Source organism: Acomys russatus, chromosome 7 (genome assembly GCF_903995435.1).
Source record: "Acomys russatus chromosome 7, mAcoRus1.1, whole genome shotgun sequence".
Lineage (NCBI taxonomy): Eukaryota > Metazoa > Chordata > Mammalia > Rodentia > Muridae > Acomys > Acomys russatus.
Window position 1 is genome coordinate 3,673,640 of NC_067143.1, and position 22,102 is coordinate 3,695,741.

Genomic DNA, 22,102 nt, shown 5'->3' on the forward strand with positions numbered 1-22,102 from the left:
ATGGGCGGAATTCATGTCTCCTCCTCCCCCGAATGCCTTGTGAGGAGCTCTCTGGGGCGCAGCATGAAGTGGGGATTTGTGCTGAATGACAGCTGACGTAGCTGCAGAGGGGACGCAGTAAGAGGCAGTTCTGTGGGGGTCAGGAGAGCAGAGTTGCTGACGCCTGCAAGGGACCAACTGCTGTAATGTTGTTGTGCAGGCAATTCAACTGGCCTACCCTCAGGGGCCTTTAGGGTCCTCACTACGTCCTATGTCACCACCTTCATCTTATGTCATCACCTGAACCAGGTGTGCGGAAATATAACCCACCTGCCACCCCTACCCTCTCTGTCACTTCCTAGGCTTTTCTTCTCTCTGTCCCCCTGGGGCGCCCCTTCTCCCCTTCCTTCTCTCTCCTCCCTTCTACAGTGAATCTCCATATACTGAATATGTTGCGTGGAGTCCTATTTATTAATATTATAACAACCGCAGTACTTTCTGGCTGGGGACTGTAAGTGGAACCCTGCTGGGAGCACGGGCTCTGGGACAAACACTGGCCCGCAGGAAGATAAACATAGCATAAAGAAGATAAAAATGGAAAACTGATTTATTTACAGTTTGGGCCAAAACTGAGAAGACAACCATTCTCGTTTTTATTTATTTATTTATTTATTTGTTTATTGCTTATGCTTTTTCTATTCTAGAGGTAAAGCTTACAGAGGACATAAACACTGGACTGCAGCCAATAGAGCTTTTATGCAGGTGCCCAGTCTTCTGAGGACTTACCAATCCTAGAATGCTATTTCCTGTAGTATGCTAGAGTGGAAATAAATAAATAGACCTTTGGCCACTCCCTGAAACAAGCTATATTTCAGTTTGTTAATCTTTAAAACAGTGAGAGTGGGAATAGTTGCCATAGTTGGCATCTCCGTGCCACAGTTGCCCGACATTTGCTGGGTGCTATAAAGTTGAGTGTGTGACATACCGTATGGGCTGTGGGATCCTCTACTCATTCTTAGCATCATCAGCATTGTTAGTATCTGACTCAGATTTCTCTGTCTGATTCCTTCTCCATCCTGTTATTGTGACTATTCCTTTATTTTCTTTCTCTGCCCACGAAAGGAATCTGGGCTTGCCATCTCATCACAGGAAGGTTCAGGATGACAACAGCAAGTGAAGTTACAAGAGATGTGGTTGGCGGCATTCTGTTTGACAAGGAGAGATCAGCAAAACCAGATGCCACGCGTGAGTCCTGATACCTTCCTCAATAAGAAAATACTGAGCAGAGACAGCCTCTGTGAATGTAACGAGTCTAGGAAAACCTTTGCTTTGATGTACACTTGTATTTCTAGATGGGCTTGCAAAATGTCCATCACTGAATTGACACTTAAGAGAAACCCTTTGTGTGCACTGATTGTAGGAAGTCAGCACTTAGCACACACCAGAGAGAGAATTTACAAGACGCCTTCTCGTTGCTCTGACCAGGGAAACCCTTAAGTGATGCCTCCTGACTGAGTGCGGTTTTAAATCAGGCCGAGAGACCTTACATACTGACTACAGCAAAGACCCTCAACAACAGAGCAAATTGCCATAGACACCAAGCAGCTGGTACCAGGGGCGGTCCTTGGACTAGTTCCCTGAATCCGATATGATTTTAGGTGTGTAGTAGGCTCACCCTCAAGTTTAATAAAATGTTGGATAAGACATCAGAACCTTTGGGCCACAGGGTTGATCTGACTGAGGTTGGAGTTAGATGTCCTCATTGGGAATTCCTGAACAAGAGACCTGGACCAACAAGGGCAGCTCTTCTCTCACAGTTGGGATGTCTTGTGTTAAGAGGTGAGAGACAGAGACAGAGACAGAGCGACAGAGACAGAGACTGGGTGGGTGATAGTTTTGCTGAAGGAATGCCCCCAGGCTGTATCCCCAGAAATGACCACAGGAGGCCCTGTGATGTTCTGTTCTTAGGGCGCAGGTCCTTCCCCCTGTACTGCTCTCGCTTATACATAGCACTATAGGGCCCAGGCTAGTCTGTCAATGACATGCAGCCTTTTCTGTTGCCATAGAGGGGAGGCTGGCCCAAAGCCACTCGGTGTCCTGCTACCTTTGTGAAAGAAGAGGCTGGCTTGTGCAAATCTCTAGCCTCTTCTCCTTTAGCCTCGCCTCCTTCAAGCCCTCCAGTAATCCTAGACATGAGCTGTCCTGCTCCAGGGAACAACTCAACATTTCCAGCCTCTGTTGTGGTCTGTAGTGTGAGCCTTGATTTGTAGTGCTAGAACTAACTGCATGCATAGACAAGGCTGTGCCGAGCTCAGCAACTGGGTCTAAGACTAGACCGTGTCCTCAAAACCCAAGTATCGAGTCTGGAAACTCCACACCAGCTGTATGCTCTTCCCCATCACTGAGTAGTAAGAATCCTTAGTGATCTCCATCTCAGTGGTCTCCTGCATAGCTTATCCTTGCTGTCCCTGCCCGCACCACTTTCTGTCCTGCTAGGTTGATGAGATCGGGCCTCAACTTACCTGTTGTGTCCCTTAGCACTAGGATCGTGAGACCCAGCAGTGGGTACCCGACCCTCACCTGCGCCATGCTCCAGGGACTGTATGCTCACACAAGGAAGAAAAGACAGAAACTGAGAAGTGGGACCCTGACTTCTGCCTCCTCTCCCTGCGACAGCCCCTGAACAGCTTCTGCTATGGGCGAGCCACGCTTCTCAGATAGCTTCAAGTTCTCAGCCCTCTCCTGGTATTTTCCCGGGCATTCAGGCCTCAGACAGTCACCATAGGTCCCTAACCCTGGCCTGGCAGCCAAAGGGACACAGGTATCTGGGTTATTTTCTCCATGGTTATACTAGCTCCGTGGAATGTTTCTTGAAAGGTGAGATTGGTTGTAATCTCGGAATTGTGAGGACAACTGACATCCAGTAGGCAGCAGGTATCCCCTGCGTATTAGGATACTGGCGTAGCCAGACTCTGGGTTTCTGGAATATGCATGTGAATGTGTACGTGAGGGCTGGTGAGGCTGAGACATGCAGGATCAAGAGTGGAGGCAGGTGAAGTAAGCCCCTGCTGTTCCAGTCCTAGGACAGGGGCCCATCCCCGCCTTACATTATAGATCCTATGGTCTCCCAGAGCCCGTGGCTTACCTGCTAACTGCACAGGGGTCTGCTACAGTAATTCCATTTGAAGCTGCCTTCTCCTCTTCCTCCCCCCCTTCTCCTCCTCCTCCTCTTCCTTCTCCTCCTTCTCTTCTGCCTAAAAGACCATTATCTCCTGTGAAACTCGGATATCCACAAATCAAAGATGGAATTTGTGCTGGGTCAGGGTGGATGTGACTACTGAAGTCTTTTTTGTTTGGTTGTTGTTTTGTATTTTGTTTTTTGTTTTGTTTTTGTTTTTGTTTTTGAGACAGGGTTTCTCTGTGTAGCCTTGCCTGTCCTGGACTTGCTTTGTAGACCAGGCTGGCCTTGAATTCACAGCAATCCACCTACCTCTGCCTCCTGAGTGCTGGGATTAAAGGTGTGCGCCACCACACCTGGCTCTTGTTTGTTTGTTTTTTGTTGTTGTTGTTGTTGTTTTTGGCTGGTTGGTCTTTGTTTTTCTTGTTTTTGTTTTTTTTTGGTTTTTCGAGACAGGGTTTCTCTGTGTAGCCTTGGTCATCCTGGACTCACTTTGTAGACCAGGCTGGCCTCGAACTCACAGCGATCCACCTGCCTCTGCCTCCCGAGTGCTGGGATTAAAGGCGTGCGCCACCACGCCCGGCTGGTCTTTGTTTTTCAAAACAAGGTTTTTCTGTGTAAGAAACTCTGGCTGTCCTGGACTTGCTTTGTAAACCAGGCTGGCCTCAAACTCACAGAAATCCACCTGCCTCTGCCTCCCAAGCACTGGCATTAAAGGTGTGCGCCACCATGCCCGGCTAAAGTCTTATCTGTATCAACCCTTGTATGAATCAGTTACCAGAGACAAACATAAAGTAGAGGCATGGTAGGACGCTCAGCGGGCCTCCAGGGTACTTAGTGGCTTCTGTTTCTGATACTTTGATGAGGGAATCATAGATTCCCTATCAGGAGACATTCACAAGCTCCTGGCAGTTTTTAAAGATGTTCAACCTGTCTTGAGAGTCCCTTCAGGAATCATTGAGGTTTAACCAGGCTTGGGAGGTGGATGATACCATGTTCTGGGAATGATTGTTGGTTGCCTTGGTGATGGACCAGAAAGTGGCCCCTTCCTGCCAGGTGTCTCAAACTATGTTTCTCTATTGGATTTATTTCCTCCCTTGTGATAATGGGGGTGGGAGTGGCATTTTGTTTCTTAGACCTTGCTGGGGATGAGGTTGAGCTCCTTCCATTTGCTGGATAGAGGCCAGCGTCACTGCATAGCATCCTGCAACATACAGGCGCCATTGCCGCGTCAAGGGTCATCAAGCCTCACCTTGCATCAACAATCGGAGGTTTGGGAGGTGCTGCTGGACACCCTACAGGCTGTCAGATCTGCAAGGACGGAAGGTCAGTGCGGATATTTAGGAGCGTAAAAGATGAGCAGTGACCTTGGGTAAAATGTCGAAGGCAGATGTTCACTCAACCAGCATTTACTCTGAGCTGGGGCTGGAGGCAAGTTCAGCAAACTCCATTCATGTCCTTGCTGGGAGAGCCAGACAAACGCCAGAGAAGAGAAGGACAGATGGGCTGTGTTGTGTAGTATCTTTTTCTTTTTCCCCTAAAGATTTATTTATTTATTTATTATTTATAGTGTTCTGCCTGCATGTTAGCTTGTGCGCCAGTAGAGGGCATCAGATCATATTATAGATGGTTGTGAGCCACCATGTGGTTGCTGGGAATTGAACTTAGGACCTTTGCAAGAGCAGACAGGGCTCTTAACTGCTGAGCCATCTCTCCAGCCCAATATCTTCTCTGTATTAAAACATCCCATCCTGGAGTGAAGCTCCTTAACATTTAGGAACTTTTAAAGAAAGGATCATCAAGACTCAGGAAGCAAAGAACTCACAAGTCTTAGGAAATACCTGAAACTGACCAGAGACACAACATGCCTTCTTCCTTAGGCTTATATAAGCAGTAAGGATGGCCAAGGAGACAAGCTAGCTGAGCTGCTTGGAAGAGACACTCCCCAACCTGATGAGTTACATACAGTAAGCGCCAGAGTTCTAGCTTTTGTAAACCAGAACCTATATTGGAGTGGGCTTTCAGTTGTGTAGCTGCCTTTGAAGCATTTCTCCTGTAATTAACCCCAATAAATTCATTGGTTCACCATGTTGGGCTTTGGTGTATCATTACATTGGCCTGCCGTCAGTTCCCCATTGGGGGGAATAGGCATTTGTTCATGTTGCCCCAGGAAACTTGTCATGCAACAGGCTGGTGGTGATGTCTTGCCAGTCTCCTTTAGGCACACTGAGCAGGCTACCTACAGTTTCTCCTCTCAGAAGACAAGATGGAATATTTCTGAATATGTGGTTGTGATGTAGATGGAGGTGGGAGGAAACAAACCGACTGCGGGTGAAGGGTGATGGAGAGAGCTATCTTCTCAGCCCCGCCGCGCTCACCTATCTCCTGTGGCACTGCCCAATTGAGAATGTCCTCAGCTGGCCCAGAGGTCTTCTCTCTCTTTTTTTTTTTCCATCACCTTTCTCCTACCTGCTCTTGCTAGAAACGTTCCCCTCTTACGGAATACATAACTGCACCTAGCACTGACTGCTGTGATCTGAAGGGTTGTTTGGTTTTCGAGACAGGATCTTTTTATGTAGCCCTGGCTGTCCTACAACTCACTGTGTAGACGAGGCTGGCCTTGAACTCACAGCAATCTACCTGCCTCTGCTTCCCAAGTGCTGGGATTAAGGGGGTATGCCACTATACGAGCTCTTTCATGGTCTAAATATTTGAGTGCCCCCCAAACATGTTTAATTCCTAACTCCCACGGTGATGGTACTGAGAGGTGAGAGCCTCCAGAAGGGGGAGCACTAGTGGGTTGGATTAGCGCCCTTATGAAAGGGCCCAGTGAGAGGGCACTAGCTGTGAACCACGAAGAGGGGTCTGCTGGTCCGTGGTCCTGCACACCACAGTGAAGCAGTGTGCTCCATTTCACTCGCTGCAGTGTAAACATGTGCCCTGGAGGTTGGTGATGATAGCTAAAGTGTTGGCACCACCAATCTAGACACCTGAGCGTAACGATTAAATCTATATGCCCAGTGCGACTGGGCTTAGATGCTCAGGTAGCTGCTGACACATGTCTGGAGGTGGCCACGACAGTGTTTCCAGATGTCAGTGCTTGAATGGTAGACCAAGCAAACATCACCCTCATCAACATGTGCCGGGCATCATCTGCACAGCTGAAAGCCCAAGTAGAACAACATGATGGAGGAAGGGCAGAATTCTCCCAGCTGGGATCCACAGGACAGAACTCTGTGGGGGGTTGAGGGGAGGGGGAGGACAGGAGAGAGGGGGATGGGGTGGGAGTATGGGGGTGAGGGGAGCAAGGGGGTCAGGGAGCAGAGACTGTTGTCCTGGGGCACCTCATTCCCAGCAAGCACTGAATGTACCCACTTCGCCAGCATCTGGAGAGCCATTTATTTGTATGGATACTTTCAACAGAACCACACACATAAAAAAAGAGGCCTCTCGTCTGCATTTTCAGAGCTAGAGGCTAAAGCATAAAGCACAGAAAGATTGAAAACATCGTTCCCAATGAATAAGTGCATGTGAGTTTGCAGACGAGACACCCTGACTCGCTGGGCAGAGAGCCCATCGGAGCTTCCTGGGAGCATCAGCACCACTGAACAGATGGGAACAGACGGGCACATATTTCCTCTGAAGGCAAACTTGTATGTAGATATGGCATCGTTAGATGTCAGCATGTCTCAAAGTCCTACGGCAGCTCTTGGGCATTTGCTGTTTCCACAACCTTGACACAACCCAAGGCTTCATGTCTGCTCACAGCCTACATCAGGCTATGTCCAGGAAGCACCATGGTTTTGGCTTTGAACGAAGAAAACTAAACACATTTACTCTTGTAAAGTGTGAAACGCTCCAGAATAGGCCAGGACTTAAATGTGCCTGGGAGCAGGTGAGACGGCTCAGCAAATAAGTGGCCTCGCCATCAACTTTGACAACCCGAGTTCAAGCTCAAGGACCATGTGACAGAAGGAGAGAACCAACCCCCACAAGTTGTCCCCTGACCCCGCCGTGCAATGTGGCACCTGTGTGCATACACACATGCCACAAATTAATAACTTCTTTGATGACAGGGGGCTCCTTCTGCTTGTTTTTACTGCTGTTGCTCTGGTTTTATTCTGCCTGGTTTAGTTCTCAAGTGGACAGAAGAAACAGCTTGATGCTCACCCTGTAAATGGCATCACTGGAGAGACCAGGTCATTCTCCTTTGAAGGACCTGTGATCTCTCCCACTGCCCACCTTGAAGCAGGGAGCCCCATACTCCCTGTCTTAGGGGGGACTTAGCACTTGGGATTAGGCTGGCCGCCTGCCAGTCAGTCCCAGGGATCTGCCTGCCTCCTTTTGCCCAGCACTGGGATTACAAACACAGGCCACCATGCCCACCTTTTCACATCAGTTCTGGGAATCACAAGTCCTTAGCTAGAACAGCAAGCATCTTTATGGGCTGACCCTCTCCTCCGCTGTAAGGTCATTATTATAATGCCATCACTATTGTTGACTTTATTGCTATATTGCTAAAGACTAATTACTATTTTACATGTGTGTGCATGTGTTTACATACGCATGTGAGTGCAGTGCTGGAGGAGGTTGGAAGGTGAGCATAAGCTCTCCTGGAGCTGGAGCTACAGGCAGTTGTGAGCCACCGTATGAGTCTTGGAACCAAACTCAGATGATCTACAATGGCAGCAACCTTTCTCAACTGCTGAGCCATCGTCCCAACATTGTTATTTCACTCTCATCTTCCCTGGAAGCTTATTGAGGACTCCTGACTTCATTTTGTTTTCCTTCCAGCTCTCCCTTTCCCTGCGGAATATAGACAATTCAGGTTGGTATGTTTCAAACTCCATGGCTCCCCCTGGTGGTACGACACAGTTGACGTGATGGTGTTTGGGCGGATGGGTTTGGCTCCCCAGAGATCCCAGGTTAACACTCCTTGTGTTATCTAGAAGTGATAAACAGGGAGGCACAGGCACTTACTTATGAGCATCTGCTCTGACTCTACAGGGAAGACCTTTGCCCTGGGAAGGACTGTGATGTTTTCTTCCCTTTGATAGGAAGCTACAGAGTCAGGGGTGTAACACATAGCTATGACCTCAGCACCCAGGAAGTAGAAACAAGGGGATTGCAAGTCTGAGGCTAGCCTAAGCGACAATACAAGGTCCTGTCTCCACAGTCTGTGCATGTGGCTCAGTGGTAGAGCACTTGTCCAGGGTGTGCTTTGTTCCATTGTTCTTGGGGTTCTCCTTAAATCCAACATAGCTCAAACACCAGGCCAAGGCAGATGACAAAAATGTATTGTTATCAAGCCACCACTGATTGGTCAGGGCCGCAGTACAGACTCAGGAGCTGAACTATGACCCTGAAGGGATGTTGTACAGCATATTTAAAGGATGAAAGCATAAAGTGAGGTGGTACAGGGTGAGCTGTAGCATTGTCCAGTCAAAGGGGCTGAGCAAGGGCGTTCCCATCAGTCAAGACAAGAGTAAGTCCTGGGCCTGAGAGCATGAACTTAGTTTGACCCTGCCAACAAAATAGAGATGTCTGGACTCAGATAATTGTCTTCTTCCAAGTTGGCCCTGAGATGTCTGGACTCAGATAACTGTCTCCTGACAACAGAAGCTGTTCAGCTATTGGGAAGTGCCCAGCTCCCCCAGAGCCTGGGACCTTGAACTTAGTTCCTCCCTATGATTAAGTAGAGAGTCTGAAAATGAAATGGTAGCTTGTAGAATAAGTTGTGTTTACTCGTTCCCAACACCATCCCTGGCATCAGAAAAAAAAAAAAAAAGTACGATGAAGACTTTGCTGTTCTTCCCTTTTCCTCAATAGTAGGGAGCTCATGTAGATGGAAGTCCACAGAAAAGAGATTGTATAGTCTACTTCTGTCAGTTTTCCCTCCAGTTAAGGGCGGCCCCATGAGACAGAGGCAGAAAGGGTCGTCACTCCAGGGAGTCTCCCTAAGCCCTCCCACTTCCTGCTCCCTGATACTGGACACATTGGCACAACTTTAGTTGCCATCTTGGATCAGGGGGTGGGAGACAGGAGCGTCACAGAGTAACAGTGTAGAGGAGCCTGGGAAATTGTCAAACTCACCTTGAACTTCATGCCACTTTACAGAGAGAGACAACTTTTTTTCTTTGTTTTCCAGATAAATGTTTCACTGTCCAGCTGTGATGGGTGATGTTTAACATTTATTTTGATCTCCAGTAATTTGTGTGTTTGTGTGGGTGCTAGGGTGGATAATGTGTGTGTGTGTGTGTGTGTGTGTGTGTGTGTGTGTGTGCGCGCGCGCGCGCGCGCACGCATGCAGGTGCCCAAGTAGTCCACAGGAGGGCACCAGATCCCCTGGTGCTGGAGTAAAAGCATCTGTAAGTAGCTTCACATAGGTTCTGGGAACCAAACCTCTAGGGACATCTGCAAGAGCAATAATACTCTCTCTTAACTGCTGAGCCATCTCTCCAGCACACCAGCTTCAGTGTTTTTGTTTGTTTGTTAATGTGTATGTATGTATGTATGCCTGTTTGAGTTTATGTGCACTGTATGCAAGTAGAAGTCTACAGAGGTCAGAAAATGGTATTGCTTCTCCTGGAACTGGAGTTACAGGCAGTTGTGATCTGTTGTGTTGGTGTTGGGAACCAAATCTGGGTCCTGTGCACCAGCAGCAAGTGCTCTTAACTCTACAGAGCTATCTTTCCATCCCTGCGATAGTTAATATGCCAACTTAATGTTCTGGACTTGCCTAGGAGTGTATCCATACAGAGTTAGGTCATGAGAGCTCTGATGTCACCAGTGGGCTAATCGGATTATAGGAAGGTAGTAAAAGGCAGTAGGTAGGTCCTAGCTGGGGCACAGTAGGCCTGTGTGTTGGTGGCTTTTTGTCATTTTGACACAAACCAAGACACATTTGGGAAGAGGAACCTCAATTAAGAAAATGTCTCTGTCAGATTCCCTTTAGGCAAATCTGTAGGACAGTTACTTGACTAATAATTAATGTGGGAGTCCCAGCTCACTGCGGGTGATACACTACCTCAGCGCAAATTGTATTGGACTGCTGTAGATGGAAGCAGCTGAGTAAGCGATGAGAGGCAAGTGAGCAGCGCTTCTTCATGGTCTCAGTTCCTGCCTAAGCCTCTGTCTGCCCAGCTTCCCTTGGTGGTAGATTGTGACCCAAGAGTTGTCATCTAAAATACTCTGTTTCTTCCCCAAGTTGCTCTTGGTATTTTGTCACCGCAGTAGAAAGCAAGTTGTGGTCTGTTTACACCAGCACCACAAACAAGGCCATGCCTTGCCCTGTGCTGTCTCCATGGCCACCCTAAGTGGTGGGAATTTTCTCCTTTGTTTTAAGTAGGGCTCCATCATGTGTGTGGTTTGTTGCCAGCTGTGTTTTGTGTGTGTGTTGTGTGTATATGGTTCCATGAAGTTTCGCTTGAGTGGGCCAGTACAGGCCTTGATGAACATGAGGGCGTGTGACATGGGGAGTTATTCTGTGGAGAGAAAGAGCATAGTCCTAATCCGAGGCAAAGCAATCAAAAGATTGATCACAGTGCTGAACACGAAAACCAGATAAAATGGAAGGGAAACATACATTAAAATGGAATGGTCTTTCACTGTCAAGATGGCTCAGCAGGTAACAGTGCTTGACACCAAGCCTGATGACCCAAGTTAAATACCCAGGACCCACATACTGCTGCACATCCTCTAAGCTACACATACACTGTCACACATACACACACACACACACACACACACACACACACAGACACACTGTCACACAGACACACTGTCACACATATGCACACATATACTGTCACACACATACACACGCATACACTGTCACACATATACACACACTGTCTCACACACCCTGTCACACACACACTCCGTCCCTCCTCCCCCTCTCCCAATAAATAAATAAACAAACAAATAAATCAACACACAATATGTCTACAAACATAAAGGCATGTGGAAGGCCCTAGGTTCACACACACAATGCTATTTGTGGTTGAGAATATAGCTCAGTGGTAGAGAATTTGCCTACCCTCCAAGGTCCTTTGTTAAATCCCCAGTACTGGGGGGAAAAATTAAGCAACGAACAGGCATATGATGCTCTTGCCTTTATAACTGCTTTTCTGTATTTCCCAGTTTTTGAGAACTAGCAAGAAGCTGGTGCTGTTTGTGTCATAGCCAGAAAAGAATATTAATAGGTATAGAAGTAAATACAGAAGGACAACGTAGAGCCATAAAGATAAGGGGTGCTGCCATAGGTTCACCCTCACTGCTGGGCAGAGTCCATCCTAGGAGGAGCCACACTGGAGCCGGAGGCCAGGGCTGCGACATTGTGGTGGGACCTGCTGAGCTCTGTAGGACCCAAGGCGCTCATGGACTTTTCCAGGCCTAGCTGTAGCCCCTGGAGGTGGCTCGCCCTTGCAGGTAAGAGGAAGAAGAGTCTGTTTTCTGAGGCTGAGGGGAGGGCAGTCAAGAGCTCAGCTTGGAAGGGGTAGGAACAGGAAACATACCTGTTGAGGTATAACCCAGAAGTCCTGTGATGCAAGCAGGAGGAAAAGAATGGGAGACAGGAGTCTCACCAGGACGGTCGGGCACACATACAGATGGGCATATCTCACCCATAGAGACACAGACGAGACACACTGGTTCAGACATATGTATACACACAGCCACAGCAAGAGCCGTAGAAAGGGAGGGAGGGAGGGAGGCAGAGGGGGGGAGGGAGGGAGGGAAGGAGAAAGAGAGAGAGGGAGGGAGGGGGAGAGAGAGAGAGATAGAGGGATGGAGGGAGAGGGAGGGATGGTGGGAAGGAGAGAGAGAGAGGGAGGGAGGGAGGGAGGGAGAGAGCACAGCCCGCTCCACTGACTCAAGGTGAACAGCAGTAGCATCAGGGAGTCCTGAGACCTGGTGCTACTTCCGTGAGCTGAGTGACCTCTCAGACTTCTCAGCTGCAAAATGCATTTATTTCACACCATGTATATAGCGCTGGGCTTTTCTGTGAACAGACTTCTTCCTCAGTTTTAAAAGGTCACTATTTGGGTTTCGCCCGTTATCTGTTATCACATCAAACTTCAGCCAGCACCAGCTCTGAGATCCATCCAAGGTTTGGCTGGGCAGCTGAAGAGCCCAGGAAAGGCACGTGCTGAGGACAGAGGCACCAGCCCACCCTTTAGGGACCGTTTCCCAGGGAAACATGACTGCGTGTTCTTTCTGCCTGTGGCAGTAAAAGCCTAGACTTACCCACATAAGTCTTTTCCCCAGCTCTGCCCCTTTCTTCCTAATTTAAGCTGAAGAGTAGCAAACGGTTATGGGAATTACATTAGTAAAAATAGCAGGTGGGAGTATTTTGGAGACATGAAAAACCCCACACAAACACAAGCCATCCCCACCACTACTGCAGCACCCAGGATGCCAGGGAGTCTTTCAATGCAACAATAATTCATATGTTGACTCAAAGCAACATGAGCCTGAAGACAGGGCTCCCACAAAGAGTGATGTCTTCACTAGCTGCCCCACCCCTCGACCCCTTTCCAACTTTTAGTCATAAGCGTTATTATAGCCAGTCTATTGGAAGTATGGCCGATGTCATTATGTCACGCTGCTCTGTTTCATTTACTATATAAATAGCAATGCATCTGCTTATGTGTGTGCCTTCCTCAGGAACATGAGCAGACCACATGTATGGTAATTGCATGAGGATATTTACAGCTCCATAAACCCATGACAGCATAAAGTAAAACGATGGGCTTTATTTCAGAGGCCCTGAAGTAATTTAAACCCATAATCTCACCCCAGCCGAGGACCTCAAAGTTATCTATGGTACAGAGGTAAACGGCAAAATATAGGGAGGGCTGGGACCTTTAACACCCGTTTCCATGTCTGCAAACATCACATCAAACTTGTAGGCACAAGCCGTGTGGCCTGGTGAACTTGGACCCCCACCTCCCAGCACGCATTCTTTGTTCTCCTGTCTGTCTGGATTCCCTTCCTGCCCAGCGTGGGTCCCTTTCTAACCTCCTCCTTTTTCCAGGGCCCTTTATGCTCCCTGACACTCCCTGTGATTTCCAGGCTTTGAATATGCCAGTGCTCACCCTGCAGTATGGGTGGGGTCTCAGGCACCTTTACCTCCCCCGTAGCCAAACTTCAGGCATTACAGAGTAGGGGATACCAACGTGTGCCTAAGGTGGTAGCAGGTCCTACCCCATTCACACCCCAGATCTGCAATCACAATTGTGTCAGTCTCAGAGAGGCTATCCTTCATTTATCCCCCAGATGATCATGAGAGCTGTATACCCAGCACAGCCAAGCCCTGTCTGCCTGGAGCTCACAGGTCTGCCCTCAAACTAAAATAGCTAAGTGCTCAAGGCTGGACTAAGGGGCTCGCAGGATGCTAAGATGCCCAGAAGAGTCTCCAGTCCTGGGCTCGTCAGGAGACATCAGAGCGAAGGATGAAGAAGAGTGGGCTGCAAATGGGGAGAGGGGAGCAGGGATCTGTGTGTGTCAGGAATGGGGAACAGCATAGAAGGTTATCGAACAGAGGGGAGCAGGGCCACATCTTGGCATGGGTTGGAGGGTGAGTAGCAAAGCGAAGTGGGTGGGCTGAAGGAGGATGAGGAAAAGACGCCTAAGACAAGGCCTGAGGAAGTGGGAGGAAGAGGAATCATCCCTGAACTGGAAACTCTTTAAAGATTTGTTTTATTTTATGTGTATCTGTGTGTGCTCGAGTGTATGTATGTTCACCACGTGTATGCATGTATCCATAGAGGCCAGAAAAGGGTATCAGAGACTGTGGAGGTGGAGTTACAGTAGTCGTAAGCCACCCACTATGGGTTCTGGGAGCCAAAGCCAGGTCGTCCGCAATAGTACCAAGTGCCCCTAGCCACTGAGCCAACTCTAGAGTCAGCTGTGCTGGGAACGCTTCATGTTGGTTCCTTTGGAGTCACTGCAGCAGTTCCTGACAGGAACCGGGCACGGAAGGTGTTTTGATTGGTTCAGGTTTCGGTCCAGCGTGTTGGGTTGGGCGAGCCATGGTGAAACAGCTAAGCTCCTGGCAGCAGCAGGGCGTGGTGGAGGCTAGTCACAGCAGAGAGTGCCAGGAGCACAGAGCAGGGCAGGAGCTAGGGGCTGGGCAGGAGCTCCAAAGACTTACCCTTAATGAGCTACTTCCACCACTTAGACCTTGCCCCACAGCCGTGCCCCCACCGCCGGCCCCACCTACCCCCCTTCCCCGCCCTCCCTCCCGCCGCCCCCCCCTCCCCCGCCCCAAAGACCACAGGCTCCCAAAACGGTGCCACTAGCTGGGACCAAGTGTTCAAAATCTGAGTGACATTGCAGATTCAGATTCTGACTGTTCCAGAATTGTAAAGAGAATCACCTTGATCTCTCTCGCCCCTTTCCTCCTCTTCCTTGCCCTCCCCATACCCCCTGCCCCTTTCTCTCCTTTCTCCTTTTTGGCTTCCTCAGCCAGTTTGCTGACCTGTGGGATCTGCCAGGTCCTCATCAGCCCAGACTCGCTCACAGGAGTGGAGAAGTACCGGACCGTTCTGACCTTAGAAAACGTCCCAGAAGATGTCCTGGAGTTCCGCTGGTACCGGGGCACGGACAACAGTACAGGAAACATGATTTTCAGCTATACACCTCCCAATACCCGATACCCTGGACCCTTGTACAGTGGTCGCGAGAACGTGACCCGTACGGGGAGCCTGGTGATAAGGCAGTCGGCGTTGAATGACACCGGATACTACACTGCTGAGGTGGGCACTAGCAACGGGACCCAAAGAGCGACTGGCTGGCTCGAGATTCTAAGTGAGTTGACAAGGCCACCGATTTCTCTAACGGAAAGGGGAGGCTTGTCCTAAGGGGAGAATCCTGGATGTCTCATCTCTCAGGTGCCTGAGAGTAACACCGGAACACATGAAGATGGCTCTCTAGCTTTCCCTGCAGAGATGGGTCACCAGCACTTCCAGTTCAGTTGCTGCAGAGAGTATTGAGTTTCCCACGTAACTAACATCCATGCTGTAGCGCAGTGGTTCTCAACCTTCCTTGTGCTGCGACCCTCAGCACATGATGTAGTGACCACCCCAACCATAAAATTATTTCATTGCTACTTCATAACCGTGATTTTGCTATGGTTATGAATCATAATGTGACTATCTCACAGGCAAAATATATGTGACCCCCCCCCCCAAGGGTCATGACCCACAGGTTGAGAACCGCTGTTTAGAGGCTTTAAAAAAAACCAATTACTTAATTTTATTTATTTTTGTAGTGCTGAGGATCGACTCTAGAGCTTTCTATATGCCAGGCAAGCACTCTACCACTGAGGCACACCCCAACCACTCACTGGGGATTCTAGGCACGGGCTGAGTCACTGAGATATATCCCTAGCTGGGGCTCACTATGTTGTGCAAGCTGGCCTAGAACTCTCAGTTCCCCGGTCTTTGCCTCCTGAGTGCTAGGACCACAGACGCGCACTACTACACCTAGCTTATTGTCACATGACTTCTGTGGGCCGGACGGTTCTGCATTGTCCTAGCTGAGTCCCCCGGCATCTCACAAGGTGCAGGGGAAAACTATGTTCTCGTGAGGGGATTTACCTAGGGAACAGTCTCCTCCCAGCCTTCTCCTGGCCTGAGGATAAAGTTATTTCCTGGTAGTCTCTGTATGATCATAGACCCAGCCAGTTTTATATTTGTTGCCATGACTGTGGGGCCAAATATCTGGTCGCTCACTATAGCAATCTCCTCCATAATAGCGGTAGTCACTCCAGGCCTGGAGAAAGTAGCATGGCTGCCTTGGAGATCTGTCAACTGCAGACAGCTCCCACTGGTTTTGTAGGACCAAGGGGAGAATGTCATTCTCTGAGGACAGGAAGTACCTCTGTTTGTTTCTGAGTCTATACGCTGTGGCCCTCAGCCATATCCCCAGTTAGCCCATTTGTAGAAAGGGGAAATACCTACCATTTCTTTTCTGTATGTTTAGAGAGAATTTGGTAAATCGAATGAAACTCAGAGAATGGGTTTAATTATTATGAGTTGTCCCAAAGCCCACCCATTCTAGTTCCTCAGACAAGGGTTCTGGGCTTTACAGAAAATTATTGGGGCGGGGCGACACTGGGGAGATGGCTCAGTAACTTAAAGCACTTGCTGAGAAAGGTTGAAGGTATGAGTTTGAGTGTTGGGGGTGGCAGTGTACTCTGTAATCCCAGCACTCCCGCTGAGTCCGTGTTGAGGCGTGGCGGTGTACACTGTAATCCCAGCACTCCTAGTGTGTCCATGGAAGCTCATGTGCCAACTAACTGGCTACACAGAAGTGAGCAAGAGGCTATGCCTCAAGCAAGGTGTCTCCCACACAGGCTCAGCAGCATGCATGTGTCAGCATTCTCACTCATAAAACACATGTCCCACGTACAATGCATATGCGCACACAGAAGGACACAAAACAGCCATTAGGCCACCTATTCATGACCAAGAACTTGCTGTTATTGCAGTTGATGTACAGGACTGCTCAGGCCCTGCCCAGGGCTGTACAGCTTACTCCCCACCTCTTCCCCTCTCAGTGATGGGGCTTCTCTTTTTACCTTGTCTTTGAGCTCTTGTTTTTGGTTTTTTTGTTTTTTTGTTTGTTTGTTTTTGTTTTTTGTTTTTCGAGACAGGATCTCTCCGTGTTAGCCTTAGCTGTCCTGGACTCGCTTTGTAGACCAGGCTGGCCTCGAACTCACAGAGATCCGCCTGCCTCTGCCTCCCGAGTGCTGGGATTAAAGGCGTGCGCCACCACGCCCAGCTCTTGACATCTCTCCAACATGGCACATCTTCAACATGTCCCAAGGCTCGAAGAAGCTAACGCTAATGCCTCTCCTCTTCCTTCTGCTTCCCCTAGAATTGAGAAACAATCCAGGCATCTCCGCCAACGCCTCAGCCAATGGCAGCGTCCTGGTGGAAGGCATGGATTCCGTGGCTGCCAGATGTCTTACCAACTCCTCGAACATCAAGTGGTATGTGAATTTGGTACCAACTTCAGGCAGTAACCGCATAACGATTTCCCCGGATGGCAAGACTCTGGACATCCACAGGGTCAGTCGCTATGACCACAGTCTTCAATGTGCCATAGAAGATTTTCCAGAAATACTTCAGAGAAGTGAGGAGATACCCCTGACTGTGGCCTGTGAGTGAACATGGTAGTGGGAAGCCAGGGCTAGATTCTAGTCTGTATGGAGGAAAAAGGCTGAGCTAGGCTGCAGCCAGCTTGGTGATGTTAAAATCCCACCTCTGGCTATTTAGCTCTGTGGGTTCATGACTGCCCTCCCTATGGGGTGTTGCATGTTAGGAGAGGGACATGATCCCTATTCTGAGATTAGAAATGGCCAGTATGAGTTTCTTGAGGCTTTGTTTTTTCTTACATCCTTTCCTCCTTCCTTCCTTTCTTTTTCGGGGCTGGGAAAGTGCTATTCTCAAACAAGCCTGAGGACCTGTGCTGCAATCCATGACATATGCACAAGTGCTGAGTGTGGTGGTGTGTGCCTGTAATCCTAGGACTAGGGAGGGAGGGACAGCTGGATGGCTGGGGCTCACTGGCCAGCCAGCCTGGCCAGACTAGGTGAGTTCCAACTCAGAAAGATACTCTATCTCTTTCCATTGTTCATTTTGTTTCTTTGTTTGTTTTTTAAATAGAGAAAAAGAAAGGCCATGGTGTTGAGTGTGTAAGGAGGTAGGAAGGATCTGGGAGGGATTGGAAAAAGAGAAAACTGTATTCAGAATATAGTGTATGTAAACAATTTTTTTCAATAAAAATAAAGATGTTTTGAGTGACTGAGGAATGCATGTGATGTTGCCCTGTATATGTATATGTAAATCATTATATGCACCCACACCTTCATGTACATGTCTATGAATCCAACACACACACACACACACACACACACACACACACACACACACGCTTAGATTTTTCAAAAACCTACTTTATTTAGGGTTCTTAAACACTTCTACCTCCCTTCCAACCCACCTCCCTGAGGTAGGAGAGAATGGAAGTTAATGAGGGTGGGGAATGTGGAGCCTTTTAGACGTAGTTCCTTGGGGCGATTCCATTATGCATTGTCAGGATACCAACAGTCCAGTTTAATAGAAAACAGCAAACAGGAAGACGAATCAGCATCAGTGGCGTGATCTGGCAGAAACAGCCAGGCCCCACTGAATCGCCACCAATCAGTGGACTCAGACAGAGAACCACAAGAAGTTCTCTGAAGCGTTTCTCTCTGTGAAGTGAAGACCAGGGAAGACCAGCGAAGACCAGCAAAGACCAGCAAAGACCAGCAAAGACCAGCAAAGCAATGTAAATCATTGCTTGGCATAGCAATGCCAAAGGGTTCTCTCACTGTCCATGGGCTGCTATATATATCCTCTTTTCAAAGTCCACCCACAGATGTTTTCAGCTGACCAAAATCACACCCCCTCACCACACATGCAAGATAACTAGCAGCAAAACATCACATGACCCAACTGAGTCTTCGAAGAAACCAGAAACTTCCACTTCACACACACACACACACACAACACACACACACACACACACACACACACACACACACACACAGAGAGAGAGAGAGAGAGAGAGAGAGAGAGAGAGAGAGAGAGAACAGATTACAATCAATCTTTTACTATTTTTATTTCAAATCACAATTTTATCTTTTTTTATCTGCTTTTATTTGTATGTATGTGTATGTGTCTGTGTTAGCTCTCCTGAAGATGGAATTCCAGGCAGTTATGAGCCGTCTGGCATGGATGGGGTGCTGGGAACCAGACTCCAGTCCTCTGCAAGAACAGCGAGTTCGCTTAGCAATTGAGCCATCTCTTTCTCCTCGTTATGCTTACATTAGTATTTAGTTATCACCTCTCTGAAACCGTCGGATCTCTTCCCTAATTTTGTTGTTTTTGTTTGAGTTTATGAAAATCACCTTCAATTTTTAGTCTCATTCCAATGGCTTGATTATAATACCTTCAGCAGCAAGTTGGATTTTACAATTTAATCATGATGTGAGAGGCAGTTCAGTGACCGAGTACCAGAACAGAATCCCCCCAGTGAGGGGTTGGAGTGTAACTCAGGAGTGGCACCCTTCCGCCTAGCATCCAGGAGGCCATGTGATTGCAAGGACAGCAGCAACTACAAACACGAGGAACTCAGAAACACCCACTTGGAATCTTTCAGCAGCCAGAACTGTCTTTCACATTTATCTTCAACTGAAAATCATAATCAGCGTCTCTAATGAGTTTTACATTTTTGTTAGGAACTGCTCACTGGTCCACCTGTTCCTAAGATGAAGGCTGTGATCCCATCTAGAGGAACCTAGTTTGCGGGAAGACAGACAACCTTTGACCTCTATGCTGCCATTTATGGGTTTCAGGCAGGAACCAAGACTGGGAACCCAAAGACTGCAGCTAAGCCCCAATTACTTGCTGCTGTTTTATGAACAGAACACTCGAACCCTCTTCCTGTCCTCTGAAATTTGCATCTGTAGGATGAATAATTAATGGAACCAAATGGCATGAGCTCTGTAGATTACACACGTGTGAAGTATGGACAGAGCTTAGCTTGTTTGCTGACACACAGTTAGTGTGATGGCTACCAAGGTTTAGGCCGCAGCAGGCACAAGGACTCAGAGTGGAAGTTACCTTTACTGGTGTTTCAGTTGTCGCCTGGAATGAGCTCATTGTGCATAGTGGGACACCTTGTGTCTACAGGGCAGAATGCTATCCCAGAGGGACCAGACGTATAGCTGTGGTCTCCCTTGTCTCTGCAGATGGGCCAGACTATGTGTCACTGTGGACCCAGCCCGATGTCTTTGATGGTGTGCTGACTGCTGCCATTGGTTCCAGTGTGCAGCTGGAATGCACCTGTTTCTCCAGGCCAGAACCCAGGTACCACTGGATCCATAACGGCTCCCTCCTAAGCGTCTCAGAGGAGAACATGACCCTCCCCAGCCTGAAGTGGGAGCAAATGGGCATTTACCGGTGTATTGTGGAGAACACAGAGACCCAGCTGGCCTTCTACAGGGAAGTCACCATCCAGCCACCTCGTGAGTGCAACCACCAAAGCTCTCCAAACTTTCCGTGTTTTGGTCTAGGCAGTGCCCATGTCAAGAGGAGGCCCATCTCCTGCTTCATCCCAGCTTCTAGTGACATAAAAGGACTGGCATCAGCAAAGGACATAACAAGATCCAAGTCCTCAGTATAAAGGAGATTTATTTACCCCAGAGGAACAAAGGGAGGGGAATAAGAGACAAAGAGAGGAGACAGAAGATGAGGGAGAAGGGGAAAGGAACACGGGGGTGGGGGTGGGGCAGGGGGAGGAGGGATATTTGTCCCTGAGGAGGGCAAAAGGCAGCCTCTTGGTAGAGGGGAGGCAGATGTGGCCCACAGGCAAATAGCAGTTTATAAAGGGAAAAGGGGAAACTCTTTGTTAGGATGAAGTGTTTCATTTTAATTGGGCATGTTAATCAGGTGAGGCCAAAGGGGTTTTTTGCTGCTGGACTTCAATACTTTGATACCTGGACCTTGGTAGTCAGCCTCAGGAGGAGGAGGTGGCCAAGGAAATCATCCTCGGTGGCTTGCCTCAGGAATATAACGTAAGAGTTTAACAAGGCAGTGGAGACTAGGGGAGGGCGAGGCCTGCCAGAGCCCTCCAGTGACACCTTCCTCATCCTCTTTGGACCTGTCCAAAGCTGCCCACTCTACCGATCCTCCATAGTCCCCGGTCATGGAGTCAGAGCAAATTCTATCAGAGACAAAACTGGCCAACATTTACTATCTATGGGCCACCCACCATCCTGGCCTGTGTGACCATCCTGGTCTCCTGGCAAGTGAGTGATTCAATACTATCGGCTCTGTCTCACAGGTGAAGAGAGCCAGCCCCGGGGAGCTGAGTGCATGACCCAAGGCCTCACAGCTGACGGGAAAATGCAGAGATTCCTTTAACAAGGTGCTCTGACCCCATGGCCTGTGGCCCTCCATGTATCCATATGGTACCTCCCAGAAGAGAAAGTAGGAAGAGAGGTGGGAGTTCAGATAGTGCAGAAGTAGATGTCGCTCGTGGTTTTAAAACCAGGAACTTGGGGGCAATTTTGCAAACGAGGAAAACACCCCTTTTCCCCCAGCAGCCTCACAGCTCAGTCAGCTGCCGCAAGAAGAGAAACTGACATGATCAGGGAGAGAGGGCAGCAAGCAGTGGGGACTCAGGCTGAAGGCTTGACTCAGTAAGGTGCTTGCTGGACAAGTCCTGGGGAGCAAGCACGTAATTAGCAATCCTCTTGGCTTCTGCTGCGGTTCTGCTTGAGTTCCGGTCCTACCTTCCCTTCATGATAGACTGGAAAGTAAAATAAAGCCTTCCCTCCCCCCAGTTGCGCTGGTCGTGGCGTTACACCACAGCAATAGTGACTCTGGCAAAGACAGCGAGCGGAAGACATGTGTTGAGTAAGTGTGATGTCCTCATGTCCTGTTTCCTCTCCATCCAGGACCTCAGCCTACTGTCCACAGAGAGTTCTACATCTCAGGGTCTTTGGTGATATTTCTCATCATATTGGCATCCCTGGGCAGTGCCTACATCTGTGGGATGCTCGTCTACAGCCTGTTTATACTCTGCTCCAGAAGGTAATGATCTTTCTACATCACGGAGACACAGCCAGATGGAGAGACTGGCCAGGAACTGGACACAAGGGTTCAGATGAGGCAGGCACATCAGATGAGTCCCAGCACCAGCAGCTAGTGGAAGGGTGGGACTCGTGATGTGGGAGCCAGAGACACACGCTGGAAGATGAAAGGCTGCATTGGTCATGTTCCCTGTAGAGTGGAACCCTTCTCAGCTTCAGCACTGCCTGTGCTTAGGAGAGTAAGTTATTTGAGACAGGGCCAGAAGGCTATCTTGTGCCTGGTAGGTGTTGAGAACCAC

At 48.8% G+C, this 22,102-nt stretch overlaps 1 protein-coding gene across 1 annotated transcript; it reads left to right on the forward strand.

Moving 5' to 3' along the window:
• The first annotated feature begins 5,911 nt into the window (after window positions 1–5,911).
• Ceacam18 (CEA cell adhesion molecule 18) lies at window positions 5,912–21,825 on the forward strand. Its single transcript, XM_051149669.1, has 5 exons — window positions 5,912–5,924; window positions 14,627–14,968; window positions 17,042–17,326; window positions 19,959–20,234; window positions 21,669–21,825. Exons 1-5 carry the CDS (start codon window positions 5,912–5,914, stop codon window positions 21,806–21,808), a joined length of 1,056 nt encoding a protein of 351 aa, XP_051005626.1. The 3' UTR covers window positions 21,809–21,825.
• Window positions 21,826–22,102: the final 277 nt, after the last annotated feature.

Bases quoted from the DNA above. Each gene is read 5' to 3' on its own strand.
- Ceacam18 (XM_051149669.1), top strand. The intron at 14,969-17,041 runs GTGAGTTGACAA...TGCTTCCCCTAG, and splicing joins TGGCTGGCTCGAGATTCTAA to AATTGAGAAACAATCCAGGC. The intron at 17,327-19,958 runs GTGAGTGAACAT...TTGTCTCTGCAG, and splicing joins GATACCCCTGACTGTGGCCT to ATGGGCCAGACTATGTGTCA.